The 15000-nt window shown below is 32.6% G+C and overlaps 1 protein-coding gene across 7 annotated transcripts in view; it reads left to right on the top strand.

Annotated features, from left to right (window-relative positions):
- LOC113815636 (F-BAR domain only protein 2) overlaps nt 1–12133 on the top strand; it is a 70102-nt gene extending 57969 nt beyond the window's left edge. For 6 of the 7 annotated variants that reach the window (XM_070135372.1, XM_070135370.1, XM_070135373.1 and 3 more), the window contains 9 exons: nt 1057–1214; nt 2488–2568; nt 4071–4213; nt 4673–4884; nt 4993–5148; nt 5392–5524; nt 6394–6596; nt 7177–7406; nt 8721–10036. In XM_070135372.1, the coding sequence (XP_069991473.1) occupies nt 1057–1214; nt 2488–2568; nt 4071–4213; nt 4673–4884; nt 4993–5148; nt 5392–5524; nt 6394–6596; nt 7177–7406; nt 8721–8782 (1378 nt within the window). In that variant the 3' untranslated portion in view covers nt 8783–10036. Of the gene's footprint in view, nt 1–1056; nt 1215–2487; nt 2569–4070; nt 4214–4672; nt 4885–4992; nt 5149–5391; nt 5525–6393; nt 6597–7176; nt 7407–8720 lie in introns of all 7 variants that reach the window. The other variant, XM_070135374.1, reaches the window with a different exon arrangement.
- The last annotated feature ends 2867 nt before the right edge of the window (nt 12134–15000 follow it).

Raw genomic sequence — 15000 nt, 5'->3', positions numbered from 1 at the left:
TAATGTTAGTGTTAATGCACAGAGTGGATAGATAATATAGGGTATGCTGGAAAAAAAAATGATGAAGAACTTGATAAGCATAACAAATGTTAAATATAAATCTTGGAAAATAATAATGCAGCAAAAACATAACTCCAGCATATAAACTAATAGTATTGCAAAGGAGAGGCAAAGAACCTTGATACCCACGCACAAGTGTTAGCATGGGCCGGGCCTGCAAGCTGCACACCTGGGAGAGTCCCCAGACAAGTAAGTCTAATTCCTGGATTTTCATCCATGTGCCAGAGGGAGGCATCTGGATACAAAGGGTTAAAGACAAAAAAAAATTAAGGTATTGAGGGGGAGAAATACACAGAAGGTTAATTTACAAGCAGAAGATATTTACTGAAATGTATAAGAATAAAAAAAAGGATGAAAGGCAAAGGAAAAGATGCCCCTCCCCCATCTACACAATACTGTAGAAAAAACAAACTGCACTGGATAATGAGGAAATTGTGTATGAAGGGGAAGATGCAGGGAGAGAAGCAGCAAAAAGCAACACAGGAAACAGAAAAGATGGAAGAGTAAATCAAAGGTCAATTGTATGCAGACAAAAGGACTAAAAAAGGACTTGCTGAAACTTACTGTAAAAAATAGCAAAAGTGGGAAGAACTCTGAATTGCAGAAGTCAGAAAAACTCATTCCATGGGATCTGCATAGAACATAAAGCACATTGAACCTCCAAGAGACAGAGTAAACAGCACTTTATATACATTCCAAGAGCAAATTCTAGTAGCCTAGGTGTTATGTCAAGCCACATGAATTGACAAGAAGGGAGAACCTGAGCCAATGTGAATTTTTTTCTGTATTTTATGTATTCTATGCTATCACAGTGGTTAGACAAAGTCAGCTCAGTTGATATTTCATGATCTCAATAGCCTTTGCATCAAAACTGGAAAGACCAGAAAGCTGATACTACAAGGACTAGCAGTTTATGAAAATATGTTCTAGCAAGCACTGCTAACTAAGAGAATCAGATGCATGTTGCTAACACATTGTTTTCTTTTGTTTAAGCAGTAACAAGACAAGTTCTGCAGACCTGTTAGGATTAAATCTTACCTTTGGTGGGAGCTCTGGGACCAGTGATAGCAGTCCAAGAGGGGTTCTAGCAACTAGCACTGTAGGGGACACTGCTGTCAACAGACCCATGTCCCCAGCATCTAATGCATTAACAGGTTGGTAATGCATTAACAGGTTAGCTGACTTACATATTTGCTTGTAGCTGGCACTGTGGAGACAGGTAATCATTTCATTACCAAATTCTAATGTTTTTTTTTTTTCTCTAATAAAGCATTTTTTAAAAAGTTGTCTCTTAGTCTGATAACTGCAGTGCATATCATATTTTTGACCGAGCATGTTATGTATCATAGGAAAATAGTGCCTATGAAAAATACAAGTAAGAATGGATGATTCATGTATCAGTAGTGGCAAATGAAATTAAGAAAAAACAAATTGATAGGTATTAGCCTATTTTCACCCTTTGCTTTTTCTTTTTTATTCATGGTAAGCATGAAATCCTGATTGTGCAGTTATCAAATGCACTTTTCAAACCTTTTCTTAGATTTTCAGGCTTCAGACCTATCATGATTTTATACATATATATCTAAATGTAAGATCTGTAGATGGGATTATATTTGAATTGATTATGCCATCTTTATTTCTATTGATGTTTAACCCTTTATTCATGGGCATTGGGTACTTGTTAAGTGAATTTTTTTGCACACAAATGGCTCCACAAGTGCTCAGTTATGAAGGAGTCAGTTAATAGGCCTGGTGTTACCTCATTTGATTTCCCCATTTCTTGAGTCTTTGTGAAAAATATTCTTCTCTGTCACTCTTGATTGTATTTTATCACTTGTTGATATCATTGTTTATCATTCATTATTATTATTATTATTGTTGTTGTTGTTTTTGCTGTTAACATTATGATGATTATGATATGAAGGTATTAATGGCAATAAGAAATAGAAAATGTTATTTCTAAAAATCAAGGAAAAGGGTAAACAGGTGAGGTACACAGGACTAATACTTGACTCCTTGGAAAAGGTGTACTTGTAGAACCATCTATGTGTAAACAGTTAATAAACTGAAATCACTGTGAACATGACAAAGGGCTAAAAAGAAATATTTGATATATTTTTTATATACTTTTTTTCTTGATTTGCTAAATGCTACCTGAATACTCTCTTGCTTAACTAACTGTTACTACAAGACAACCATTTATTTAACAATGTCATTGCTACTTGCAAATTATTACCTCACCCATCTGTGCTGCAACTCTATGCCTATTTCAGGTATATAAAAAGTTAATTCCTTTTAATGCAAGAGAATGGAAGGCCAAGAACAACTGAAAGAAGGTTATTTAACACTATTTAATATAAAAGATCCCAGTAGATAAGACGTGGAATGAAGATGAGGAAAGTATTCTATTTGACCAGTATATTTCAGGTCTTTCATCACCAGCGCCATCTGTCAGCTCTATAACATCTCCTGTGCTGGCTCCACCCCCACGTGCTGATAGATATGCTGGTAAGTCTCGTGTGACATTAGATAGACCATTATGCATAGGGGGAGAGATGAGTAAAAACTAATTTTTGATACCTGTACAAAGGAAGAATCACCCACTAATAATAGCATTCTGCAGAATGAAATTAAGGACCATAATGAGGACATAGACTGTAAGTGGTTAGTCTGCATAACTTTAAAATATTAATGAAATTATTATAAAAGATTATTCTTGCATATTTTTTATTTTTTAAATACATTTTGATAGAGACAGAACTATAGGAATGCCTAAAATGGGTGGCCTCCAGCAATTGCTAAATTCCAAAAACAGCAGTAGCAGTGAAAAGAGGAATAAAGAAATCTTGATACTGCACATGAATGTTCATTTGGTTCAGGCCTACAAGCCACCACTTGGGAGGGTCACTACTGTAGTAATCCATGCACAAGTTGTGGGGCATGCAGATCCAATTGGTTAATTAAAGATATGAATAGAATATTCAAAACAAGAAAATTAAATTTTGATAATAGAAAATTACTGAATATGTATTTTCATCTCTTTTTAATGAAGTGGATATATTGGGAAAATTTATATACCTATTACAGGAGGTATTTCTGTAATACCTAGTAATATAATGTGGTAGAGGAATGTTGGAGAAGAAAAGATGGGGGATTGGTTAGATGAAACATGCTGTTATACAAAAAATACTAGGTCAGATACACTACTTTTTATTCACAGGAAGAAAGAGGCAGGAAAACATGACTGTAATTGACTCAGGGAGAGGAGGGTACAAAGAGAATTGAGTTATGGGGAAGATGATATGGATATAGTTTGAAGAAACTTGTCAGAGAGTACCAGACGTATTAGTGGATACTGCTATTGAAAAACTTGTGGGAGAAAAACCTGCCTTCCATGATCTTGGCAAATAGCAAAGCTCACACATTTTGCAGGAAACCAGTCATGGTGAATGGGACTGTAGGGGCTCATGTCGCATGAAGATTTCAAGAATTTTTTTCATGATCATTGACGTTTTTTCAGGAATGAACAGAGGAATTTGAAATATATAAGAATTTATGGTCATTTGGTAAATGAAAACAATTTGATAGATAACTCATACGGCACATAAAAATGAAGCAATGAAAGAGTGATTGTAAATTAAAGAAATGTTAATAAATTGAAACAATTCATATGGAATTATTCATGCATTACGTATCTAAGATTTTTTTTTAATCATACTTATGGGCACTACCCATTGTTGAGACAAAGATGTTATCTGAAATATGCTGAGCATATGGCAATGAATGTGTACTAAATTTTATGTCTTTGCTATGCTCTGGAAGGAACATCAAAAGGTTAGTGATTTGTAGTTTTGCTGAAATATATTCACCTGTGAGTGATTGAGAGAGATGGATAGAGTATATATATGTGTATGCATGTGAGTGCACATAATGTGCATGTTTTTTTACTGCATTTGTATTTATGTATTACTATGTTATTGATATGGTTTATATTTGTTTCTCTCTTATAGAGCTGAGTGAAATTCTTAATGAAACTGAAGGGGATACTCCACCTGCCCTTCCTCCAAGAACGGGTGGAGGCTCGTCAAGTCGTGGATCCACGCCCACTCCAACAATGGCAATACCCCGACCACCATCAAGAAAAGCACTGGAGGTAGTGGACTCTTTCCATTACATTTGACGATAAACACTGTAACTTTTGTAAATTGCAGTGTTAACCCAAAGCTGATGGTTTTTCCTAGGCCAAACTGAGCCACCCTCTGGGATTCATGCACAGTTAGCCACTCAAGTGAAAAATCAGTAGCTCTTTGAGTGTTTTGCTGCTGCTAAATTCATATTTTTCTAGGCATTAACTCCCAAGGAGCCACGTGTAGAACCAAACAAAAGTTAAGCTATTTAGGGTGCGCAACTTGGAGTAGGCTGATTATGTGGTACATATCCTTGCCATCTAGCATTTGACCTTAGCTGGTTGTGGCAAGAATAGATGTTAGTGTTGGTTTGATGGTTAGATATGTTCACAGGGTGAACATATAATAAGTATTCTTACAGAGTGTAATTTTCAAAGTTTTGTTCTTTTCCATCAGATATCTAATGTGCTGAACAAATTTTTCAGGGGCCATCTCCAAGGGGACGCCAAAGTCCTGCAACAGTATCCGGACTCTCCCGAGCAGAATCAGTGTCGAGTTTAGAATTCCGCACCTCCAGCATGGTGGGAACATCCCGTGGGCCATCTCCCCTCACAATTGGGTTGTCTGACACCATACCTATTGCAGTTGCATTCCAAGAGCTGTGCCATGCCTATTTTAGAGGCAGTGATGAGTCCAAGTGAGCAGAGAAATAGAATTTTAGTGGTATAGTCTTCTGGAAGATACTGTAAATATCCTTATTGGTTGACAATACATGATTTTTTTATGGCCTTATTTGTTTCAACAGGTGTCAGGTGAAAGTTACAGGAGAAATGATGGTATCCTTTCCAGCGGGTATTGTTGGTGTCTTGGCCAATAACCCCTCCCCTGCTCAGCTATCATTTAGGGTTAATAATTTTGCCAGAGTTACAAATGTCTTACCCAACAGACAACTTATTACCATGTAAGTATTTATCTTTCTTTCATGTTCATCATTATTATTGCTCCTAACAACAATTATTGTCTTTATGATTATCATGATGTAGTTGAGTGTTGTTACACAGAGATGGGTAAATGTTTCTATACTGTTAATTCAGTGTTCTTCAAGTAGGTAACACTTCATAGAAAAGTATGCATCAGATGAAGGTTTTAGATGCTGTTATACAAGGCTTCTACATTTACAATATTTTTGTTTTTGGCTCTTTAGGGATACAGAACAGTCAACTGAGGAATGTGGTGCATTTGACTTCAACATGCCAGCTCTCACTGCTCTACTTCGAAAGCAAGCAGAAAGTAACCCTTCAGCATCCTATTTTAATGTGGACATGATAAAGTACCAGGTTTGCTATCGTTTTCAATATTTTTTACTCTTAACCCAATGCTGCCAGTGTAGGCATATATATATATATATATATATATATATATATATATATATATATATATATATATATATGTATGTATGTATGTATGTATGAACACATGCCATGCCCATTGCGAGTTTTATTATGTGTCGTTACACATAGGTAACTCCATAGGGGCTTTGTTGCTGAAGAGTCAATTACTAGTCCTACCTATCTCACTTATTTACCCTATTCTTTTCTTTTCTTTTTTCTTTCTTTTTTCTTTTTCCTTTTTCCTTTTTCCTTTTTCCTTTTCCTTTTTTTATTATTATTTTTATTATTATTATTATTATTATTATTATTATTATTATTATTGCCATTAGTGTTCTTGGTAACATTTAAATAATGTCAATAATAATTATCATGATATTGATATTGATAACATTTGAAACAAGAATCCCCAAAACGTAAGAAAAGGGAAAATTAGATGAAGGTATGAAGGCATACCAGTTGACTCTGATGGCTGAGCGTGTGTAAGGACAATTAACAAAGCACAAAACTACAGTGAACATTCCCTCTTCCAAGTTATTTAAGAGAACAGGTTATTTCCTATGGTTTCTAGGACTTATTTTCTGTTACACTTGTTCTTTAGGTTTGATGACTTTTATTTTAATGTACTGTAAAAAACAATATTGTGAATATTTGTAATTTTCATTTGCCTTGGGCATTTGTGTTGAGCAGAATTTTATGCATTTTTCAAAGAGATGAGTTTCAGAATATAGGTTGTGGTCATTGGAAGAATGAATTGAAAATTATTTTATACTTAATTTTTCAAGGTTATGAATATTTGATTATAGAACGTTTTTCAGGTTAATATTGGAAGTGGAGCTCAGTCATCGCCGCTGCAGCTGGTTTCGTATTGGAAATGTGAAGACTCCCACACAGATTTACGCATAGACTATAAGTATAATCCTCATGCCATTGCTTCACCATCTCCATTGCTCAATCTGAACATTAAGGTGCCGGTGGATGGTGTTGTTGGAAATATGCAGTCAAAGCCTTCAGGACAGTGGTGAGTTGAATTATCTCTGTGTTTTCATTTTCCGATTATCTTGGCAAATTTATGCATAGTATCCTCCATGAGCTAATTAACACAGAACTTCATTTGTATGATAGAGAAATGTTAGAAGATGTATTTGTACCTTTCCCATCCTGTAGCATGTGAGGACTTGGGTGTCCACTTACGAGGATGTATGTGCCTCTTTCTTTCTTGCATTATGAAATTGAATGAAATATAAATTTGATACATTTCTATTAGATTGAACTTAATTGTACAGTTCAGCATTGTGTGGACCTTAAATGGCCACAGACAGTTTTAAAGTTGATTTATGCTACAGTGTTTTGGGGCATGAATATGATTTGATTGTAGTCTCTTTGAATGATTTTATAGTGCTTCTCAAAACTAGGGTCTGTTCATTTATTTATCATATGAGAAACCAGAACTTGATATACTGGTTTGTATGTACTCTGTGTACCTGTAGAGTTAGATAAGAAGGAATTTTTTCTTGTTTAAGATAATGTTTGTGATTATATGCATTACAAAATGTAAATTGTTCTTTATATGATCATTTTTTTGTTGTTGTCATTTTAAGGCTGAAAGACGAGCAGAAAGCTATGTGGAAGATGACAGAGTTGTCACAGCACTCGACAGGTGGTGGTGTGGGGTCACTGAGAGCAAAGTTTGAAGTCGCAGCTGGGCCATCCACACCAGCCACTGTATCGGCTTATTTCAACTGTGAAGGGACAACTGTATCTGGGCTAGAATTTAGTCTCTTTGGCTCAGGGTATCGAGTTTCACTTATAAAGAAGAGATTTGTCTCAGGTAAGTGTGTATCTAACATTTAAAAATATATTGTTATTATAAATGGGGATGGGGTTGTGTGTGTGTGTGTGTGTGTGTGTGTGTGTGTGTAGGGGTGTGGCATTTGCACGTCCATACACAAAATTGTCTGTCCTCCAAGTCCTATTTTTCAGCTAGGCTCTAAACTGACTTGGTATTCTCAAACTAAAGTTAGCACTCAACCAACAAAGAATAAAAAAGAATCACCGGACAACCTCTACTATCACTGCTCCTTCCAAACCCCTCACTGCTCTGTTTTCATGAGCTGATCTGCCAGTGATAACAAATTATACAAAGCCATCTCCCATAATAGAGAGGCAGTGTTGTGTTCTGATGTTCTTGTTTTCTTGTTGTGCTCCTTGATCAAGTGCTATAGTCTGTATATTAGAGGCCCTGTTGTATCCTGGGAATCAATCACACTTCTGTATGGACAGTTTCATGATTGATAATTATTGATAATATTGGATTTAATTCAAGCAGTAGTGTTTCTTCTCAAGTTTCTTTTTTTTTCATATTTCATTCTTTACATGAATAGAAATATATGATCGGAAAACCTTATTTATAGTCAAAGTTGCTATTTATTTTGAAACATGGGTAGCAGACTAGTTGACAGAGCTGTGGCACTGGCTCTTCCAGGCATAGCTAACAGATGACATTTGTTTATTAATGGAAAAAAAAAAAAAAAAAAAAACACTTCCTAAAGGCTAAATGAGTCTAATCTAGGAAGTACTTCCTTGGCTTCTTTTATTTTTAATTTCCAATCTCTCCTTTACAAGTCTCTGCCTAGTAGTTACAATGTCCTTGGTAACAAAAGACATTCGTTAAAAGGATGCAACACATATCCTTCAGTAGCTTCTTTCAAAATATAATCCTTGACATTAAAGTTATTACATATCAGTCTGAATTCCAGAGTGATAGCCATTTATAATAGTATTGAAAACCCCATATAATTTGATAATACACTTGATCAGTTCATGAATAACAAAAGAAGGTAGAGTTTGTGGGAAGAGTGATAGTGAAGGCTGGCTTTTTTTCCTTCTTCCTTTTTGTGCACATGTCAATGCTCCATTTATTTTGAGAGAACCAGCTGAAAGTTTTAGCCATAGCAGTAAAATAATAGCACACCCCAATATTTTCAATCCTTAGATGTCTGTTGTTTTTTCTTGTTTCATGGATCTCCTTTAATATTTATGAAGTATACACAATAGTCAGTGTTTGGAAAGACTTACATGATTTCCAATAATTTTTAAGTATCATAATCAATATTTCATTGTTAATTTTTTTCTTTTTCTTCAGGCAAATACATCTGTGATGCAGATGCTGTGTTAAGACTACGATATGGCTCGATCCCTAGTTAGTATTATAAGATATATATATAGACATTAAGTTTTATTGAATGAAAGATTATGATAAATGCAAAGAGTGTAATGTACAGCATTTGGTGACATACTACACATAGTAGAAATAGCTAAAGTGGGACAGTATCTCTGACTTTTATGTGATTATGTGTCTTTTACAACACTCTGCCTCATATTCTTGTACTTTTCTCACCGATTCATTTCCTTCAGGTCACTCTTAAATAAAAAACAGTTACAGAATAATGGAACCCAGTAAAAATAAAGCTTAGGATACCAGTAGAGAAAAGAAGTGCATTCTTTAAAATTATGCCCATTAATTTATTTTGCAAAGGAAGAATTGTTTTTTGTATTCATATATATATAATGATTATTTCTTAATTTCTGATGATGATTTCTTGGAATAACTTTTTTTTTGCAATGTCTCTAATAATTGGAATTACAAAAAGGGTCAGCATGATTAAAATGTACCAAAAAGGTTGTTTGTGTGAAAGATACTGGTAACACGAAATGATTCCTAAAAGGGGTGCACAAGAGGAAGTAATGATGCATGAGGTAATGTCCATGTTTAGGACCTTCTTATACACTATGTTCTAGCCCTTATATCTTCATCAAGAGAGTAATGATCTCGTTCAGATGAAGTATGTTATTTTCAGTGGAGGAGTGTAGTACAATTCTTTGAGCTTCAGAAGCTGAATGTCTCTAGTTGATTCACAAGGGTTTTCCTTTTTGTTAAACTTTTCTCTTGATCTACAAATATTTTTTTTTTTTGCAACTCTGGTGATATTCTGAATGGAAACTGTCTGGAAGTTCAAGATTGCCACTTTATATTTGCATCAGTTTCAACCTAGGATGTCATAGTCCTTCACTTTATCTTGTTTCAGAGAATATCTAGGACCTAGCTTTGTTAAAATTGTAATTTTATTAGGAGAATATCAAGTGGAACCCATTAATATATTAGTCTTAAATGAAGGCGCTGACATATCGAAGGCTGAATTTATAGCGTGTACTGTCAGGAGTTTGCTGATCCCTTTTGTATCATAAGTTGTATGAATGGACACATTTGCACACCCTTAGGAGGAGCTGTAGTTATGTTTCTCATGGAACTTAGTCATTTCACCAGTTATGGAATGTGTTTAGAGAAAATTATCCTTTTATCACAGTTCCTCTTTCCTCTGAATGAGTAACTACATTTTTTTCTAGTATATATTAGTAACTCTGAATATTAGAAAAGACTAATTTAATGAAGAAAAAAAATTGAGCACTATGAGAAATTTGCCCATGCTGTTTCTGTTATATTAATTTGCACCATCTGTATTTAAAGCTACAGGAAACTCTTGACTGAGTGATCCGATAACAAAATAATGACTTTGCGTGCGAGTTCGTACATCCTAAGCGTATTCTCCTTATTCATTTTCATTGCATATGTTCTTATTATGATTCTTATTTCTAAATATTGTCATCATGAGTATTATTATTTATTATTATTATCATCATCAACATTATTAATATTATTGTTATTATTACTATTATGATTATTATTATTGCTAATATTAGTATCATTAGTAGCATCGTCATCATCATTGTTGTTGTTACTATCATTGTTTTTTTTTCTGTCATCATTATCATTATCATTGTTATAATCATTGATTTATTGTAATAATTGTTGTGATTACTATCATCATCATCATTATTATTTTTATTATTATTATTATTATTATTATTGGTGTTATTATTATTATTATTATTGTTATTATTATTATTATTATTATTATTATTATTATTATTATTATTATTATTATTATTATTGTCATTATTATAATTGTTATTATTTTTATTGTTATTATTATTATTATTATTATTATTATTATTATTATTATTATTATTATTATTATTATTATTATTATTATTAGTGTTTTTGTTTTTGTTACTATTAATGTTTTTATTATCATCATCACCATTATTGTCATTATTAATGTTAATGCCAATGTTAATATTGAAGTTGATATTGATGTTAAAATTACTACTATTATTATTATAGTCATAATGATAGTGAAGGTGAAAATAGTGAGGATCGTCATGATGATGGTGATGATGATAATTATGATGATGATGGATGTGATGATGATGATGATGATGAAGACAGTGATAGTAATAATGATTAAAAGTAGTAATTATGATAATGATGGCAGTGATGATAAGGTTTTTTTTATTATTGGTTTTGTTATCATCGTTATTGATTATTATTCGTTATTTATTATTATTGTTGTTATCTTTATAAATGTCATTGTTGTTAGGATTATTTTTATTATTATTATTGTCATCATTATGATCATTATTGTCATTATCTTAGGCATCTTAATCACTGCAGTATCATCATGATGATACCATTGTTTTCTTATTGTTATTATTTTTTTTATTGTTGTTTTTATTATCATTATTATCACCATTATCATTATTATTATTATTATTATTATTATTATTATTATTATTATTATCATCATTATTATTATCTTTATCATTGTCATCGTCATCATCATCATCATCATCATCATCACTTTATTATCACTATTATTATTAATATTTTTATAGTTATCATTATTATTATACTATTTTTAAAAATATCTTTGGAAAACCTGAACTTTTATATTTGAAATTTCTTTTCATGTATCAATATAATGTCATTTGTAGAGACTTTAACAGCATATACTTATTGACTTGTTTATTATCATTAGTGTCTCCTCCAGTGTTTGTATCATGATTTTTTTTCTTTATAATGAATTTAATATCCATTCCACTTCATGCAAAAATACATGTACATATGATGGTGAATGGAAATACTATGTAAATATATGTATATCTAAATCATCACTTTTTCAGCTAAATAGGAAGTGTATTTGTTAATTAGGCATTTTAGTGATTTGATTTCAGATTTGATTGTGCTTGATCTTTCACAGGATTTAGTGTTATCTATGTACAAAAAGTGTTAGTTCAAGCCTAAGAACCTCACTGATGCCAGTGAGATATACCAAAGCCGTTGAACAAAACATGTTCCTGTATTGTAAGTGGTATTTACACAATGCCTTTATGGACGAATAGTATTGAATTATAAATGGCTTACACTTGTAACTGTCATGCAAAAAAATATATAGAGTTGCACTAGAAAGACTGCAAAAGCTGTAATTTTGACTAGTCAGCAATGCTGTTCCTTCATATTATGTATACAGGTCTGTTGAAAAGTTGTTTTATTTATTTTTTCTAAGGATTATGATAAATTGTAGTTAAATCTTTAGTGATTCATTATCACAAATATTATTTCAGATTTGTAGTTGAAGTTAGGAAATGTACACTAGAGGCATGTTGAATTTTATAACTTTAAAACCATATTTTTGTTCATAGAAATCTTTCTTAGTTTCTAGGCATTATGTGTAATTGCTGAAAAAACATTAACAAGACAGATCTTGCAGTTCTCCTCTCCTAAATATGATACCACCTTTACTTAGATGACACCTGATGTGGTACAACAGTGTTCCCTCTCCAAGATACCTTTGCTCTGCAGTGGTGTGCAAGTGCTTGTTAATAACATATACAGTTGTGGGTGGAATCTCCTTGTTTATACCCTGCTGACTGATCTACAGCTAAAGCTTAATTGTTCAAGTTGAACATCAAATGTTGTGATAAGTTTTGAAGTGCTTGTGGCCAGACACATACTGATCCTGTGAAGATTTGCCTTAATGTAACTTACATCACATCTGTCTTGATAGATATGGTGCTAATGGTAACAGCAGATTTAATTTTCTATATACTCAAATGTTATATGCTTCATTTTCTTTTGTGCATTCAGTTATTGGTTAAAATTAAATGTTTGGAACAGTCTTATTACCCGGTTGAATGTAATACTTGTTTGCTATATCTCAAGTGAGGACCTGTTGGGCAGTGTGCATATTTACATAAGGCTTATATCACATGTTGGCTCTGCAGTTTTTGTTTAATGTTAGCTGTATAATAGAATTTGCTAAGTAAAAAAAAAAAGTGACAGTTTTCGTCTACCCTTAAATAAATGAATGGGAGTTTTGGACTTATTCTTTGATGAATATCAGAGCCATAAGTATGGGAGCAGGGCACTTCGATGTGCTACTTGCTAGCTCGGAGGCAGTGACTGTCTGTGTAGGAACCTGGTATATTGTTCAGGAGTTTTCTAAATGCTAGAAAAAGAGAATGAAAACTGTCCAGTAATATTTAAGAATATTTTTAGAACTTTCCCAGATACAGTGTTATTCACAGTTTTCTGTCTATAAGAGAATAAAGTAAATATTCTGTAAATATTTCACAAAAATGTACTTGTAGATCTTGTATAGAAGTATTGTTGAGATTGCAGTTGTTAATTCTTTGTTAATGCTCTTCTTTTACACAGTTATAATCAAATATTCTGCTTGAATATGAGATTGTTGTAGTGATAGAATACTTTAGTTCATAATTCTGAGAAAAAGCTGTTAATTTCTTTTGTAAGTATACAGATGATTTCCTTAACAGTTCCTCAGAGTGACTCAAGAATTGATTAGATGCTTGTATTCATTCTTTTCCAATATCTTATTTTTTTCATTCTTCCTTTTTTTGGCATTGAAGACATATCTATGTAGATATATATATATGTATATTTCTTGTACTGTTCCTTTCTTTTATAACTGGTGCCCCTTCAGCTTTTAACTTCACACCTTTGAAATTACAATTTAAATGTAGAACAATTTATACTTGGTAATGAATTTTAAAAGCAATTTATAAAGTTATAATCCATAGTCTTCAGCAAGCCTGGATAATTAAGAAATGCTCAAAGCTCAAAACATCAAGTATTATTGTCTTGGCTTGTACCTGTTCCCTCTGTAAACAATAGGAAGTATAGTGATTATTTGTCTTTATTATGATTTCAAATAATTTGACATCATAATCTCATATCAAAATCTTAATTGTAAAAATATAAAGTTAAATACATATGTAATTTTTATTTTATGTCTCTTCTATTTTGTATCAATCTGCTGTTATTCCTAAGAGATTTAACATATTTGTCCATCTATTGAAATAATCATCAAAGCTGGTTGCCTGTATTTGTCTCTTGATTACCAAATGTTTACCACAAATCAGTTCATGCTAATATCAAAAACTATAACATCATGCAATGCCATAATCTGTTCATGGACCTCTAAATTTGGCATTTATAGAAGGACATTGCAGATATGATGCCACAGTCCCAGTAATTCACAGGAGCTGCTTGCAGTAGTAGGTTTCAAAAGAATAACATGCCCATGAATGCATTGCTCAGAGGTGGTTTCTCCATAGAGGGTAATCTTTCTGTACATTCTCCATCAATTCCTTTTCATCACCAGCATGGCAGTATAGGAGGCACTCTTGAAGATTTGAAAGTGAAGGAGGTTTCCTTTAAGTAAGAATTTAGAAATACAATGTAGAATTCTTTTTCTTAATAATGGTTGTAACTGTATGATACCTTTAGTAAAAGCATTTTCCTTCAGAATATTTCAAAATCTGCAAGTTTCAGTTTGCATGCTGCTGGCAGTCCTATCTCAGTTCACTTTCATTGATTTCTGGAAAGAAAATTTGACATGGCTTATTTTGGATGATTCATGCTAATTCAATAAGGTATTTAGAGGAAGATTTTATGCAGTAAAACTTTTTTTCTTGACTTTGCTACTGTTTATTTTGATTATAGTTCTTTTTAATTATCTTGCCAATAATTTTCAAATTCATATGATAATGCATTATTATTTTTATATAATATGGTCAAGGTTGCTTGCCATTTGTATAATGTCGTCCACACATTTTTACTTTGCTTCTCAGTTCTAGGGAAAAGTACCACTGGTACCAATGGAATTAAGATTTTGTTCAGTCAACATTAGTGCCATATGCAGTCCAAAGAAATTGTTTATACTAAAGTATTACTTTGGAGGACAATTTGTTCAAACTATTTATCATATTAAAATTACAGTTGAATATTGTTTTAGTGTTTTGTGATGTGCAGCAAGAAATCGTCATCAGTGTTGGATCAATACAGAAAAGTATTTGAACACCCCTGTGCATTTTTATCAAACACATTCCAGACACTTGCTTTAGCAAAGGAAGATGTTTAGGATCTATTGGAATAGTTTCTAGATACCAGGAAAAATTGTCTCTACAGAGTCAATTTGTTTTTTATTTAGAAAACAAGTCTC

This window comes from Penaeus vannamei, chromosome 20, assembly GCF_042767895.1.
Source record: "Penaeus vannamei isolate JL-2024 chromosome 20, ASM4276789v1, whole genome shotgun sequence".
NCBI classification, from domain to species: domain Eukaryota; kingdom Metazoa; phylum Arthropoda; class Malacostraca; order Decapoda; family Penaeidae; genus Penaeus; species Penaeus vannamei.
This window is presented reverse-complemented; position numbering and strand designations above follow the sequence as displayed.